The following is a 17,201-nucleotide window of genomic DNA, read 5'->3' as shown; positions in this document are numbered from 1 at the left end:
CGGATGGAGTGCGTAGGCTACGTAAGTGCTCGTCACGGCGAAATACCGGAAAAGACGAAAACAAGGAAGATGACACAAACAAGACGGAACAACAACACAGCTCGCAAGAGGTTCAGGACCTAAATGGAGGATATGTCAACATCTAAATAATTTTCAGTTTGCATACTACAATCCTGTGTTGGAGTCTTGAATGTATAATTGGCTAGCTCTGTTATGCTAGCTAGCTAACATTAACCGGATAGTTATTAACTAGATAGCTATAGCCCCAGAAACGATTCGTTACATTGGAGAACTGTAGAGGAAGTATCGAGTTCAACGAGGAACATTTATTGAAAATGCAACCTGATATAGTGAAAGGTTTGACCTAGCAAATCAAGAAGGAACTGCAGATATATTTGACGAGGCTGTCTGACTCCTCCTGCTGTACTGGAAGTCCATCTTTTATATTCATCTGTGACACCTTTGCCAACCCTCAGTTGACATGCCCTTGCTGTTCTTGGAGAGATTTCCTTGGCCCAGTCTACAGACATACACAGCCCTGAGTGTTGTCTTGCTGGCTGGGACCATTCTCAGTGCCTACACCACTGTCACAGAGTCTGGTGGAGTGGACAGCCCCGTGGCAGTGGAGTCCCAGAGCCATTCTGAAGATGAGAGGGAGCACGACTTCTTCAGCTACGGGGATGTGGCAGCTGATGTCATGTGGTACCTGGCCACTGACAGTCTTTTTGTTTGGGTGAGTGTGTGGACCACGCAGGGTATAATGCAATATTTCAATTTGATGTTGTGAATCCATCATGGTCGTGGATTATGTTTCAGTGTGTGGTAAAGTGACTTGACTAAACCTGTTCTACCATGCCCAGGTGATAGTGAATACAGCCTGCTGCATTCTAATGCTGATTGCAAAAGTGATACAGTGCGTTGTCTTTGGGCCACTCCGTGTCAGTGAAAAACAGGTTTGTTGGAGTTTACAATTGCTGTTATCAGTACCACCCCCTGAAAATCTTAAGAAACAAGTTAAGAAAAATGTGCCTCATTCACCAATATCTTCCCGCACCTGCCTTCTCATAATGATGAATCCCATGGTTTCGCAAATTGAATGCGCGTGGCTGTACACCCGAATTAGCATAGGCAAACCCCCCAACAGCCCCATATAAGGATATGCAACTACACCCAGATAGCAAGCGGATCTGGGCCATATACAGGCCAGATCTGGCCCTTGTGGCTTAGTTCCGGCCCATATATGGCCCAGAATTATTACATATCCGCTTGCTATCTGGGCAAGGTTGTGCGCGGATGTCAATTCTCAGAATGAATTCCGTCGATAGCATAATGGTTTAAGTGGGGTTGTGTCAGGTGCGTTGGCAAGTCAGAGGGCTGCAGGTCGAATCCAGCATGGTCAATCGGAATCAGTTTTTAATTTAGCCAAGTAGGCTTCCTACTACGAGGAATTTGCCTTGGTGCATAAACATAGTGAGGCCGAACAGTGCAAAATGTCAAAGTGATAGAATACACAATACAATAGCCTACAGTCTACACAAATGTAGGCTATAAAATACTGATATACTGTCAACACAGCATTCCAAAACGAAAATCTAAAGACCGTAGTCCACCTGTCATATTTAGCAGCGTTAGTAAAATGCATGGGATGATATTAGGGCACACAGTTGGACCAGGCCCATCGGAGATTGGAAAGACGGCACTCTCGTTTTGTAAAATAATGAAAACCATTATTATAAGATATTATAAATTATACAAATATTATAGTATTGCAATCCTATAATGTTATACAACTGTAGATTTGAAGTAAACAGTCACAAATCACTTTAAATGAACATGTCTTTCGCACAAATAGTCCGTAGCCTACTGCTCTTCCGTGTTTGTAGATTCTATTCTTAGTTCCCACATGTGAGAACAATGGTGAATGACAGAATCCTCTGGGAAACGGTGTAAGTGGAGTTTAAGAAGAAATGCTTCCTAAGAAATTCTTAATTTCGTTTGTGAATGAGGCCCATTGTTTTCAAAAGCCTTTGTCTGTCTTAGACACAGACGTTTATGCAAACATCTGAATTGATTTCCTGTCCAAGCCTAACATTTTGTGGTGTGTGTGTGATATCATACATTACACACACATACTATTTAAACCCAAATCTCTGTCCTCACAGCATCTGACGGACAAGTTCTGGAACTTCATCTTCTACAAGTTCATCTTCATCTTCGGGGTGCTGAACGTGCAGACGGTGGAGGAGGTGGTCATGTGGTGTCTGTGGTTCGCCGTCCTGGTCTTCCTGCACCTCATGGTCCAGCTGTGCAAAGACCGCTTTGAATATGTATGTTCTACTGTAGGTCCCATGATCAAAACTAAAGACTGCTATGTATATTCTACTGTTGGTCCCATGATCAAGACTAAAGGGGGACCAGCATATCCCTCAACATTTTAGACATGTTTAAACCTTTGCAGTTTTTTGACCTAGAGAGCGGTCATGGAATGTTTAGCTATACTTTAATGTCCTTATCTTGATGCGATGAAAAACCCCAACATTTGGTGATCGATCCAAATTACAGTTTAGTCGGAGCTCAGATTTGTGATGAAATTATTCAGCTGTATGGGTCTTGGGTGGCATTCGACTAGGCATGAGGGGCCAAGCATGAAAGTGCGAGGCACCCTATTGTAAAACTTTGCACATTGTTGAAGAGGCATGCCTAACGGTCACTGGAGAAAAATGAAGCTGAAGGATGGCGCTATAACGAGCTAAAATGCTTAAAAGTGGCTAAAATGCAATTGAATGCTGTAGTCTCCCCCATGGCCAAATGAGGTTCATATTGTCTGTATGGGTAGGTCGTGGAATGCTCTATAACTTACTAATTGGACTCGAAATTGCCAGATTAAATTTTTATGTTGATATAAGCGTTTTTGTGAAAAGCCACCCATCGCGCTTTTATGGTATTTTCATTGACTTGATTTTCATGGCCACATAGCTCAAAGGTGGCTATGGCATGTTTCGCTTGTTGCCTTTGATGCATTGTTGCGCTTGGCCCCCATTATTGCTGCTTGCAGGTATATATACAGTATTCTCATATTGATTGTCTGTGTCTCTGCAGCTGTCCTTCTCCCCCACCACCCCTATGGGGAGCCATGTGAGGGTTCTGGCGCTGCTGGTGGGCCTGATGCTGTCCTGTCTGGGCCTGGCTCTGCTCTGTGGCGTCCTGGGACAGGGCCAGGGGCTCCACACCGTGGCCTTCATGGCCGCCGAGGTAGGCCACGCCCCCCGCTCCCACGGTCTGCGCTGCTTCGTTCTGAAGAGAGATCAGAGCCCCCAACACACCTCAACCTTGATTATCAACCCCATACCCGGCATGGTTTAAAGATAAACTCTTTCTTTCTTTGTTGTGTTATTTCATCATGCTCAACATGTTTTTCCTTTCAGTGTATGCTGGTTACTGTGAGGACTGCACATGTCATTATTCGGTAGGTGTTTGCTCTTGGTTTTATGCACAGAAACATGTTCCAGCAGTAGCATACAGTACATGTGTATGTAGGTTTAGGGTGAAAGCCGCGCCACGGCTAAACCTTGACTCTGTTGTTCCCGCTGCTGACCGTTCCCGCGCCATCTATTCTAAAACTGACAGGTAACCAGTGCAGTGATTTTAAAGCTGGTGTGATGTGAGCCCTCCCTCTGGTCTTTGGAAGAACACGTGACGTGCTGCAACATTTTGAATTATTTGGAGTTGACTAATTGCTTTTTTTGGTAGGCCATACAGGAGAGCATTACAATAATCCAACCTGCTAGTAATAAAAGTATGTATTAGTCTTTCAATATCAGTCTGGGAGAGGAAAGGTTTCACCTTGGCAATGTTTCTTAGGTGATAAAATTAGGTCCTTGTCACATTCTTTATATGGGCCTCTAAGATAAGATCAGAGTCCAGCATGACACCTACATTTCTGGCCTGGCATTTGGTATTCAGTGACTGATTTTAATTGCACCAATAGTCTCTCTTTTTCACCTTTTTCACCAATGATCAATACTTCAGTTTTGTCCTGGTTAACTGGAGGTTCTGTGACATCCACACATTTATGTCAGCAATACATCTTATCAAACAGTCAACTAAGCTATAGTCGAGGGTGTCATAGAAATGTAGAGCTGGGTGTCATCAGCATAGCTATGTTACCTGTAAGTAATGTTGTTCTTTCTCATGACATTGCATAGGAGTAATGTACAGACTGAAAAGTAAGGGCCCTAGAATTGATCCTTGTTGTACCCCACGTCATCGTTTTTTGAGCTGTGGTCACCAAGGGCGACAATAAACTCTCAGCCAGTTAAATACGTCCTGAACCAGTCAATGACTGGACTGGAGAGGCCGACCCAGTTCTCAAGTCTTCTAACAAGGATGTTCTGATCTACTGTGTCAAACGCTGCACTCAGGTCCAGGAGAACAAGGACAGAGAGCTTTTTCGAGTCAGCATTGATTCTGAGGTCGTTGACAGTCTTGTCCAGCACTGTCTGTACTACGATGAGGGTGAAAAATGTCCAGGATATAATTTGCAGCTAGGAAATGTAGCTGTTTTGAATACATATTTGTATAAGATCGAAATAGCCTGTATGCGTCATGGTGTCATTGTAGCTGCACAGTCCAATGATTTTCTCATTCAAAATTTCCCTGTAAATACGTAATGTAAAAACAACGGTTATCTTTGTCCAGTATTAGATAGTTTAGGCTATTCCCAGTGTTTGTTGTGTCGGCAAATTATCAGCATAGCCTAGGCCAACTCGGTGCAATGAACACAGCAATACCATATGATACAATATCAGGGGTTTTCACAGAGTAAAACGGGAATATCCATAGGCTATTCAAACAAACACACATTTGCATCACACTATAAACAACTAATAGTATTTATGTAAAATAGAATAATAATAATTTTGATTGTTTTTTTTGCCTCTAGCAAGGGAAGTAAATTTCCAGCATCTGTACTTAGCCGACCCAGAACCCAAAACGTGTTCTAAAGGAGAAGTAGAATGAAACTTGATGATGGGACAGGGAAATAAATGAAATAATGGTGATATAATTCCAAAGAGCACCAACCACCCACAGGCACGATTACGCACAGCCTTATTACACAGTCATCTCCCTTGAATAGCCTACGCCTAGATTGCCAAAATGCTTAATAATAATAGAAAGATTGTTCCATGTTGTGACTTGTTGCGGATGAAACAATATAGGGACATAACAGTCAGTCATTTACATTAGTCATTTAGCAGACGCCTTTATCCGAAGCAACTTTTATAATTGCATTTAATGTAGGTAGCCTAGTCATTGTACCACTACTCGCCAAAACTCACAAATTACGGTTCCCTGAAATCATAGAATGTCCTATATTCATTCTTCATCCATTTAGTCATATGGAAAGTGGACCATGAGTCTTGCTTTGTACATAGGGCTATCTCTGTGTCATTGACTGCTTTTACATTATGAGGACTGATGTGGTAGGCTATCTTTAGTCTGGTCATATTTGTTGTTGATGGGGTTTAACTATTCCTGGTCCAGGTCGGTATACTATTTGGGGCTGCCAGGGACCATTCACTGTGCCATAGTTTGCATATTATTTCTATACTCACCAAAGAGAAGACATTTTTCGAAAGATGATTAGAAAGATGAAAGCCTTTTCTCCGAGGTGGCTACAGTCGTAGCCCCCCACCTTTGGTATAAAAAGCACTTTTTGCTCTTGAATAGCACATATCCACCGATAACCACTAACCTTGCATGACAACCCTGATCACCTGCTCTCTTTCTATTAGAGAAACAGCATGTGAAATCACATGTTCCAATGTTGGAATGGCTTAATGCAACGTTGGAATGCATTAACGCATCCCTATAAACTATTAAAGGTATTCGCTCCATATAAACTATTGAAGACATTTGGCTATTTCAATAGCATTAACACATATTTAAAAGAGTATTTACAGGACAATATGACCGATTATAAGCTATCCAATGTATCCAACGTGCCAAGCAATCGAATTGAATTGCAACAATAGCCTGGCGCGGCTTGGGGGGAGACTGTATGTATAGTATGAGCCATTATCAATACATAGACCTGAAAAGGATCAAGGTACACAGATGACCTTCATGACCCCTCCCCCTCTAGGTACTCCATCCACCTGTGGGATTTGAACCACGAGGGCAACTGGGAGAGCAAGGGCTCCTATGTCTACTACACCGACTTCTGCATGGAGCTGTCTCTGCTGGGCCTGGACCTCATACACCACATCCACATGCTGGTGAGTTCAAAGTCTGGTTATCCGCTGTCACACGAAATAAGCAAACGAGAGCAGCGCGTCCCAACTCAGATTTGAGCCGCGACCAATATCCTCAGTATGCTAGACCATTCCTCCTTTCTTCGCTCAGTGGAGGCATCACAAACCCTTTGCTCTACACCCCCCCAACTCTTTGCTATGTCTTTCTCTCCTCTCCTCCATCTCTCAGCTCTTTGGGAACATCTGGCTGTCCATGGCCAGCCTGGTGGTCTTCATGCAGCTGCGCTACCTCTTCCACGAGGTGCAGAAGAGAATCCGACGCCACAAGAACTACCTCCGAGTCATTGACAACATGGAGGCCAGGTTGGTCTCTCAACAAGCATGTTTTATATTTCATACATACGTTTGCTTTCTTCGCCGTCGTGTTCTGACTGAGGCTGTGTTGCTCTGACGGGGCTCCAGGTTCGCCGTGGCAACCCCAGATGACCTGGCAGCCAACAACGACGACTGTGCCATCTGCTGGGACTCCATGGCAACAGCCCGCAAGCTGCCCTGTGGGCACGTCTTCCACAAGTGAGCAGCGGACTCGCGTCTTTGAACCACAACGAAGTGCACATTTCAGCAAACACAGAGGCTGTCTCTTGTTATACAGCAATGGTTGTTCAAGTTGAGGCTAAACAGCACTGACTAAATAGTACTGACCTATTTCCTGGTAATAAGCGTGGACTGGACATGGAATGATATGAGGTCCGTTTAGCAATGTTACAGTAAGTGTTCGACCAACCCGGGCTGTTTGTTTCGTGTCCCAGCTCGTGCCTGCGTTCCTGGCTGGAGCAGGACACCTCGTGCCCCACCTGCCGCATGTCCCTGAACATTCTGGAGGGGGCTGGGGAGGGGGAGGAGAGGAGGCAGAGGGAGCCCCTCCTGGACGACGCCCTAGGGCCAGGCCCCGGCACCGAGGCACGGCCGCCGCTCAACCAGCACAACCACTTCTTCCACTTCGACGGTGAGGACCAGTATATCATCCGGTATTTAGCCCCGAGGTACTCCGAGACACTGCAGGGTGCTATCAAGGCAACATCCAACGCTAGCAAAAGCTAGTAATCTGGCATGAAGTTAGTCTTGAGTAATACAGTATGAATAGACTGCTGAGGTAGATGTTACTGCCACTTCGGTTGTTTCACTGAGAGTTAGTTTTGGAGTAAACTTTGGAGTAAGCTGGACCTGACCTCAGTGGTTATGGTGTGACAGAGTTCTTCCTTGTTTTTGACCTTTGCCATTTCCTTCATAGGTTCTCGTATTGCCAGCTGGCTGCCTAGCTTCTCAGTGGAAGTCATGCATACCACCAACATCCTGGGCATTGTGCAGGCCAACAACTCCCAGCTCAACGCCATGGTCAGTACCCCCCCCCCCCCCCCATCCCCATTATATTCACCTTATCTCATCCATCTCAGAGGCTTAACAAGTTTCACTTCTCCAGTTAAGTCAGTCAATCAATCAATCAAGCTTGATTTGTATAGCACATTTCAGACATGAATGCAACACAATGTGCTTCACAACAAAATAAAAATGGAATAAATAAGACAGAAAGTAAAAGGCCACAAGACATAAATAAAATACATCAATAAAATAGTGAGCATAATGAGAAACGAAACTAAGCGTAGAAGAGACTAAGGGTGTATTCACACAGACACTAGTTAGTGCGCACCAAATGAGCTTTGGGCCCTAGAGCGCTTCGTTTAGGCCTGTGTGAAAACAGCAATCGCACTCAGGTGCGCACCAAAACAGCCGCATCGAGACCCTCCAGAAGGGGTGTGCGCACCAGTTATGGTGTGAAAACGCGCAACCTCCGACGCAACTACCTTGTGCACGCCACATGTTTCACCTAAAAAGTTTTTCATGACACTCTTGCACCCGCCCCCAGAAAGATGTTGACCAATGACAGCACTGAGCCTTTTCATGTGACTTGTGGTGCTGCATTTGGACCAGAGTAAAGAAAGTGCTGTGTGAAAGCAAACAGCATATGAAAACAATGTATCACTTTTGCTTGCATCAATGGTGCGCACTAACATATGTGAATATGCCCTCACACACTATGAGCATCCAAAAGCAAGACTGAAAAGGTGTGTTTTAATAGCTTTAAAAAAAAATCTCCACAGTTTCAGCCCCCGCAAGCTCTCAAGGCATAAAATCTAAAAGCTGTCCTGAACCTTGGTTTCGTTGAAAGGCCTGGAGGACTGCAAGACTCTACAGGACCCAAACCTCAAAAGCATGTCTGACATATATTGTGGTGCATAGTCTGAATTGATTTCAAAACGAATAAAAGAATACATTCTGAAGCTCACAGGTAGCCAGTGCAAAGACTCGTGCTGATGTATTCTCTATGTTTTTGCAGCTGTTCAGTTGCTTTTTTGGGTTGGCCAGACAGGAGAGCATTCCAGTAACCAAGTCTGCTGGTGATAAAAGCGTGGAACAGCTTTCTCAGTGTCCGCTAAAGAAATAAATGGGTGCAGCTTGGCTGTATTCCTCATGTGGTAAAAAGCAGCTTTGCTCATATTCTTAATGTGTGGTCGTTTTCTTAATGTAAGATCAGGATCTAAAATTACATTATTTGACAGACAGACAGACAGACACTGTAGATACTGTAACCCGGGGTTTTCACCTGGTTTTTGTCTTGACTATGAATTAAAATGTGCAGCCAGATTCTCTCTCTGGTCTTTGGCTCTGATGATGAGATGAGATGAGATGTCTGCCTGGTTGAATTGAAGAACGTTTTGAGCTGTCCAAGTATTTCTATCTGTTATATACAGTTGAGAAGTTTTGGGGTGGTGTTTACAGTCAATCCAGGACAATGTAGGAAAGCAGATTAGGAGGCCATCATTTTAAAATGGAGCCAGGAGCTTTCATGGTTCAGGTCAGATGGAGGTCAGCTGACGACTTGGAGTGCGTGTGGTGTTTCCTCTCTCCCTCCCCCCCGTCCCCAGGCTCACCAGGTCCAGGAGATGTTCCCCCAGGTGCCCTACCCCCTGGTGCTGCGGGACCTGCAGCTGACCCACTCTGTGGAGGTCACCACCGACAACATCCTGGAAGGACGCATCCAGGTGCCCTTCCCCACACAGGTCAGTCTTGCACTTGTTCACCATGAAAAATGCAGGAGGTGATATGTGTGTTTGTGTGTGTGTATGCGTGTGTTCCGTTCTCTATCCCGGCTCCCTGTAGCCGTTTGCATCCACTTTAAAACTCTGGTGCTAGCCTACAGGGCAATGAAAGAAACGAAGAAGAAGAAAGATGGTGCTAGCCTACAGGGCAATGAAAGAAACGGTTCCCTCCTACCTCCAGGTCATGGTCAAACCCTACACCCCCTCCCGACCGCTACGCTCTGCTACCTAGGGGTGATTGGTTGCCCTGTCACTCTGAGGCCCCTGCGGTCGATCGCCAGATTTGTCATGGTCAGGGTTATTCTCTGTCCTGGCCCCGCAGTGATGGAATTAACTGCCCACCAATGTCAGGACAGCAGAGTTGCTGCCCATCTTTCACTGCAGGCTCAAAACTCACCTCTTCAAGAAGTACTACCAGGATCCTACCTCTTAAGCACCTATTGTATTTATATTTTGCTACTCTTACACTTTGGCTTTAGCACTAGATTATGCTCTTAGTCACTTGTTTTGAAAGGAGATGCATATGTGAGTTCCTTCGACTAGTAGTACACTGACTACCTATGTTAAAACAGGGCTAAACATGATTTTCCCTTTACTACTCCTTTAATTGTCAGCCGAAGGATGGGGACTTTAAATTCAGTTATTGTAAGTCGCTTTGGATAAAAGCGTCTGCTAAGTGACTGTAACGTCATGTGTAAAAGTGTGTGTACAGTATGGGTGGTCGGAGCGCCCGCGGTCTGTGTGTATGTGGACATGCAAGTTCTTACTCGGAGCTGACGTGACGTCTGGAAGGAGCCCTTAAACATCCGCCGTTCCTCTCTCCCACCCCAGCCTGCCCCGCCTGAGGCCCCGCCCGTCAACAGCAGCGCGGACCCCGATGACGCCGCTGCCGCCAGGAGTTCCGAGGCTGCGGGGCCGGAGGACTTCGAGGTCCGGGGCAGCCGCTTCTCCAAGTCGGCCGAGGAGAGACAGAAGATGCTGCTGCAGAGGAGGGAGGAGCTTCTGCTCCGCGCGCGCAGGTACCTCAGCCGGGCGCTCGTAACGCTAATCTTGGCGCTGTGCTTCTGTTCTCTCTCTGTCTCTCGAATCGCTGGCCTGGAGTGTTATCTTTCCCTGTTCGTTCCCCATCGGTGCGCACCCTTACTCCGTTCTGCTTCACGTATCTCTCAGCCCCGCCGCTAATTGTGCTCTCTAATTGGAGTTCCAGCTAATTAGCCCTAACGATGATGATGATGAGGCTATGGGTGCTGACCCTATTAGCACATTCTAATTAGTACCCAAAAACTAAAAGCTGCTCTGCTGACTTCCGGTTAAGCGCTGAGAGAGATGGCAGCATAAGTTAGAGCTCTTACCAGCCAAGGAAAAAAAAAACTAAACTCCCGACGAATGCTAAAATTAATTCAATAGCTACGTTTAACGAGGGATTAAAGGTGGAAACCGGAGAAGTCGAAGGGACAAAGGAAAACAAGAGGAAATGCCCAAAATCGACATGGAAAACGACCCTGACGGAGACGAAAATGGCGCCGATGAGGCAGGTGCTCAGGCAGAGGCGCAAACTGTATGGAGAGGTCTCACCGATATTACCAAGGAGATCCGAGAGCTTAGACAAGACATGAAAAACAACCCAACAGCCCTGAAAGAAGAACTCAATACTAACTTCAGACAGGAAAGTTTAACAAATTCAAGTCAAACAACGACGAACTACAGAACCAGAAGAAAAGTATCCATGAGGCTGAAACACGCATTGATGAGCTCGAGTCATGGAACATGGTTGCCAAAGAAGCCCTATTGTCTACACTCCAAGAGCAGATGGAACTAAAAGATAAGTTAACCGACTTGGAAGGTTGCTCAAGGCGAAACAATGTGCAGATATTCTGAGTCCCGGAGGGAGTGGAGGGCGACTCTGTCCCCCGTTTCATTGAGGACTTACTCCGGAGAGAGATAGCCAGAGGGGACCACCTTGATGATTCAGCGGGCACACAGAGCGGCAGCTAGGAAACCCCCACCTGTGGAAACACTGTGTTCCATTATTGTTAACTTCCTCCAGTTTGACACCAAGGAGATGGTGTTAAAGAACTCTTGGCAGAAACTGATTAAACTCGACGGCAAACCACTGTTCTTTGACAATGACTATGCTACTGAGGTGGTGCAGAAGAGAAAGGCATACACCAAAAAAAAGTATTGAAAAAGAATCAGGTACCAAACGCCATTCAGTGAATTGCATCAAAACGCTCCATCAAGACCAAAGGGCAAGAATAAAGATAAACGGCAACCTTACAAATTGGTTCAAACTAGAAAGGTCTACAAGACAAGGGTGCTGTCTTTCGCTGACCCTCTTCGCACTTTTCATAGAATCCTTTGCTCAAGCAGTCCGACAAGATGAGGGTACAGAAGGGGTCAAGGTGAAAGGTGCAGAACATAAGATTGGGTTATTTGCAGATGATGTTCTGGTTTATTTAAGAAAACCAAACACTGGCCTTCCTGTACTCATGATGTTGCTAGAATCCTTTAACTACTTGTCAGGATATAAATAATGTATCAAAAACACAGGTACTACCCGTAAATTATATCCCCTTTCAAGCTATCCGACAAACATATGACCTCAGATGGAACGCGAAAGCAAGAAAATATTTAGGAGTGAATATTACTAATAGTTTATCAAAATTGTATGAAGCAAATTATAGAGCTTTAAATAAAGAAATTCAAAAAGTTATGGTTAGATGGTCGGTGCTGACATTAGACATCAGCTCTAGGATAGAAATCATTAAGATTAATCTGTTACCGAGAATTCTGTGTTTCAATCTCTGCCAATAGAAATTCCACAGCTGCAGTTTGAGGAATGGGATAAGAAGATTTCAAGATTTATTTGGGGAGGGAAGAAGCCGAGAATAAAGTACACAACTCTTCAACTTCCCAAAGTCAAAGGCGGGTTGGCTTTACCGAACCTTCTAGAATACTATTATGCTGCACAGCTCCGACCTGTGTTATATTGGTGCAATACGAATTGTAAGATGGAAAGATATTGAGTTGAAAACAGAGGGAGAACATATTCAAAGTATGATTGCAAATATGGATAAGGCAAACAACAACATGCTTGACCTGATCACTAAATTTACTCTAGGGATCTGGTTTACAGTATTAAAAAAATACAAGTTGGAGGAGGAGGTCAAAGTTCTAAGCTGGCTGGCATATATAACCCTAAATTTAAACCTGGGATTCTCGATGATAGATTTGAGCAATGGGCCAAAAAAGGTCTTACAGCAATAAGCAAGATAATTGACCAGTGTAAAATTAAAGGGTTTCAAGAACTGAAGGATGAATGTGACTTGGAGGATCGAGATTTGTTTAGATATATACAGGTCAGAGACTTCTTTGAGAAAGAAATAATACCAGATATCCCGCAAGAATCAAACTTAGTGATTGGGGCTGTGTGTAAGACCTACAAGAACAACACAGGTAGAGAGATATCAGTACTGTAGCAATGATTAGTGTCGAGCAGAGGTATATCTACATTGTATATTAGAGATTGATGGGAAAAAGAAAGCAAAATGAAACTAACTGAAGAAGACTAGGAGAATATATGTAACATACAACAAACCACTACCAGCTCCAGGATGTAGAAAGAATTGTGTTGGAAAAACATAGTCAGATTTTTCATTACTCCCAAGACAAAAAGTAAATTTACATCAACACAACAGAAATGCCGGAGGCTGTGTGGAGATGAAAACGTAGATCACACTCATATCTTTTGGGAATGTAAGAAGTTGAGAATATATTGGAATGATGTACAGTATGGGTAGAATTGAAAACAATATTGAGATATGACTTACCTAAGACATGTGAGGTGCTATATCTAGGCAACCTGACAAGTGACAAGGTTCATAGGGAAGACTGATATCTGCTCAAGGTCCTATTAGCGGCGTCAAAAAAGGCAAATCACCAGGAAATGGTGCAATGTGGATCCCCCTACCATAAACAACTGGAGGGTCATTGTTGAAGAGATTTTCGATATGGAAAGACTCACACGTTCTGAGACTGTCAATTCCGACAATCGGAATTTAATGAGAAATGGGACAAATGGACTACCTATATAACCTAACACAGAGACACTAACTCACTCGATGGAAAAAGACTGAATTAAGTTGATTTACACTGCAGGGTATCCCACTGACATGTTTTATGTATCTTCTGTGTATTTTACATTGTTTAAAAGCAATAAAGAATAAGTCACAAAAAAAGCTGTTCTGCCTGCTCTACCCCCCTTCCCCAGGAGGTATCTGAGCAGAAGCCCTGAGGACGCTGCTTCTGCCGCCAACGTGGCAGAGGACGCGCGCGACCGACACCCCTCCCCCTCCTCGGACACCATGACGCTGCGGCGCAGGGTGCTGGCGGCCACCGAGCGCCGTCTGCAGAGCCGGCCGGACGCCTGACCGGCCCGGACAGACTGGGAACCAGCGTGAGTCGGCTACTGGGCTATACACTACGCCTCTAGTGTCCATGTACTACCTGCTGCGCCCTACCCCCTACACACACACACAACAGTCTCTCTCGAGGGCTGAATTTGCCCACTTGATGAAGTTAGTATCCACTGGATTAATCTGTGCAGAAGGGACGTGCGCATGACAGGAAATAGATATTTGGGATATCAACATTTTGTCAGTCTTGCCCTAGCAATGCACAGAGTCAATACAGACACTGGCCTGGATTCAATCAACGCCTTTTCTCAATTTGTCTGCTATGTCTAGGCTTAATTCATTTCATTAATTCAAGTTCTTTATTGAATTTGGTGACAAGCAGTGTTCTAAAGCTGGTCGATTGAATTCAGGTCTTGAAGCTTGTTGCTCTGCTCAGACCAAAATAGGCATCATGGTTTTCATTGGTTCAGGTGTGCTACAGCTCACGACTCACCCCTGAGGAACGCAAACGTTTGAGTCAGAAGCTGTATTTCTCTCTCACACACACACACACACACACACACACACACACACACACACACACACACCAGCTTTACTTATGGTTACAGATAGTATTTGAATTTGGCCAGGGACATTTGCTTTAGTTTGGACTGGTTCTGGAATGTGTTTACTGGAAGAATGGAATGATTTAATGGAATGGTTTGGATCTGCTCACCTTTTTCACTTAAGTTGCATGTATCTGTTTTCCAGTGCCCCTCTTCCATATTGCTTGGAAATATAAAACAGGTTTTTCTTCCTCTTTAATTTGCAATACAGTGGAAAGAAGGTCCCTGATAGTTAGAGTAAGAGTTTTACAAACTGTGTCTGTCAAATGTATCATCTATGTTTGTTTTTTTTTTACAAAAGAGATCCAGAGGATGTTTTGCTTTGTCTTCAATTTTTATTTTCAGTTAAATTCAATTTTACCGTCATGAACACAATGTGCAGGCACACATATAAATGAAAAGAGGGCTGTGACTTCACCAAATGGTGCTGGAGGGGCTCATAGGGTCATAGCATAAAATAAGTCCAGATAAAAACACAGTAATATCAACATTTACAAACTTGCATCAAATGAGGTAGTAGGGCTGCTCGGTTATGGCAAAAATCATAATCACGATTATTTTGATTGATATTGAGATCCCGATTATTTAACACGATTATTCATTGAATTTTTTTTTTAATCAAAAGTTTTAACATTTTCTTAACATATCAAATTATACATTTACTTTGATAACAATTAATTTATTAAATGTTGACAGTGGCTTTTCTTTGGATTAGAGTGGCTGTTCTTTGGATTAGATACATTTCTCCCATGGGAGACAAATAGTGAACCTTGACCTTGAGGTCAAGCACAGTATAGCTCTGCAGTGTAGGGTGCACTTGATTTGTGCAAAATCGTTTTATGGCGATTATTTTGTTTAAATGATCGTTGACAGCCCAAATCTTAATCTAGATTAAAATCCGATTAATCGAGCAGCCCTATGAGGTAGTATACATGTGAGGTATTTGTAATAGAGCTGTTCAAATGGCATTGTAAACATGGCAAAAAAGCGCAAAAAGTTGTTAAAGTGCAGAAAGTCATTAAAGGTCAGAGGTCAGTAGGGAGGGATCAAGGTGTGTTGGAAGGTAAGAGAACATGGAGGAGAGAGTGCATATGTGTGGCAGCAGGTAGCCAGGCTCAGATGGGTAACAGCTTTGGGGTAGAAGCCGTTTCTGGTAGCGTGAGCTCTGAAGCTCCTGTAGCGCCCCCAGAGGGCAGTGGGAGAACAGGCTGTAGTCCGGGTGGGTGGGATGTCTGCTAACGCTGAGACATCTGTGCAGGCAGTGACTACTATGGCTGGGAGCTGGGTGGCTACCGGTGATTTGCTGGGCCGCCCTGACAAATGGTAATTTGAAAGATAAGTCGATGCTCATTTGTGTAAATTTTGCCAACACAGTATTTTCTATTACTGTCTTCTTCTCTGCTTTTAGTGTTGATGATAAACATGCAGACAGGCAGCCTGTATCTGGAGCAGTCTTCACAATGCATGTTTTAAGATGACGAGTAATAAAGAGTTTTATTATATATATACGTACATTCACAGTTTAGTTCTGCAGGATTGGGGGCAGATCAAGAAATCTTTGGAAATTTCTAAAGAAAGCAATAATACAGCTCATTGTGAAGATGATATAGTAGACATTCACTCTCTCAACTGAAATGTTCTGAATGTCAATGGCATTTTATTTCTATAGCACCATACATAAATCATGTACTGTAAACACAGTGAGAACAGATTTAAAAGAAACAAAAGAATAAATTATTAAATGTTAATGTAAAATAGAAGAAAAACTGGGTACAAATTAAGAACACAAAGATATTAAAACAAATAAAGCTATGTGGTAAAAGCAATGTTAAAAAGATATGTTTTAAGATCTCGCTTAAAGATTACCACAGTCTCAGACATTCTTAGGTCCTCTCAATGTTACCATGGCAGTTGCCAGTTTATAGAGAATTTGCCTGTTGGGTTATGGGAGCTACAACTTACAGTCCAGTGTATGTTGCAGTCCAAGTATTTATGAGTTATTTGAAGTCTGTAGATTCTTAATCTGTGTACTACATGAAGGTGATATTTGCTAGTAGGACTGCAGGCTACTGCAACTGGGTCATTGACAATGACTACTAGAAAGCCTTCAGATATTTAACTCTAATTAGGACAGTTAGGCCTATCTATCGGTATTTTGCTTTGAACATGCTGTATTTTGTCTTTTTATGTTGTAAATCACTTTCCCTATATGAACCTGGATCACAGATGTAAGCAGCATCACAATGACAGTTTGTGTGTTCTGCTTAGCTTCCTTGTTTTCCCAACGACAGATAAGGCAGATAGGCACATAATGCTCAAGCGAAGTATTTCTAAAGGTCAGAAAAGGTCTTTGGCAGACCTGGCTATGCCATTGTTTGTGTGTGTGTGTTTTGGTTGCACATTCGCACCTTGAAACAGTATTTGTCCATCTAAAAATGACACTTTATCGATGGGACTGTCACCTGGAAGAGGTGAGTGCATATCGGTTTGTAACATACTACTGCAAATCAAAAGTGAGTAAATTATTAGAATGCATTTTGTACACTGTGCATAACAATTCAAGAATTGTGATTTTGTAAATAATTTTCTAATGACTGTATAATAGATATAAAAGAACCCTGTATACAAATAAAATTCAGACGTTTCAAATTCCAATTGCTGTCCATGTCTTGATTCTGAATATACCTTCAAAGCTGTAGGCTGTGAAGATGCAATCATGTGGGATTTCACAAGCCTGACTTAGATACAACACTATCACCTCAATGACAA

General features: G+C 43.5%; 1 protein-coding gene across 1 annotated transcript; it reads left to right on the top strand.

The window, feature by feature from the left end:
• The first annotated feature begins 85 nt into the window (after nt 1-85).
• amfra (autocrine motility factor receptor a) lies at nt 86-17,049 on the top strand. The gene is made up of 13 exons (XM_084450613.1): nt 86-733; nt 861-953; nt 2,163-2,327; nt 3,100-3,252; nt 3,426-3,466; nt 6,146-6,278; nt 6,484-6,617; nt 6,717-6,827; nt 7,064-7,260; nt 7,546-7,649; nt 9,239-9,373; nt 10,244-10,431; nt 13,683-17,049. The coding sequence occupies exons 1-13, from the start codon at nt 482-484 to the stop codon at nt 13,840-13,842; spliced, it is 1,866 nt and encodes a 621-aa protein (XP_084306739.1). The 5' UTR covers nt 86-481; the 3' UTR covers nt 13,843-17,049.
• The last annotated feature ends 152 nt before the right edge of the window (nt 17,050-17,201 follow it).

This window comes from Borostomias antarcticus, assembly GCF_949987555.1.
Source record: "Borostomias antarcticus genome assembly, chromosome: 16".
Classification (NCBI taxonomy): domain Eukaryota; kingdom Metazoa; phylum Chordata; class Actinopteri; order Stomiiformes; family Stomiidae; genus Borostomias; species Borostomias antarcticus.
This window is presented reverse-complemented; position numbering and strand designations above follow the sequence as displayed.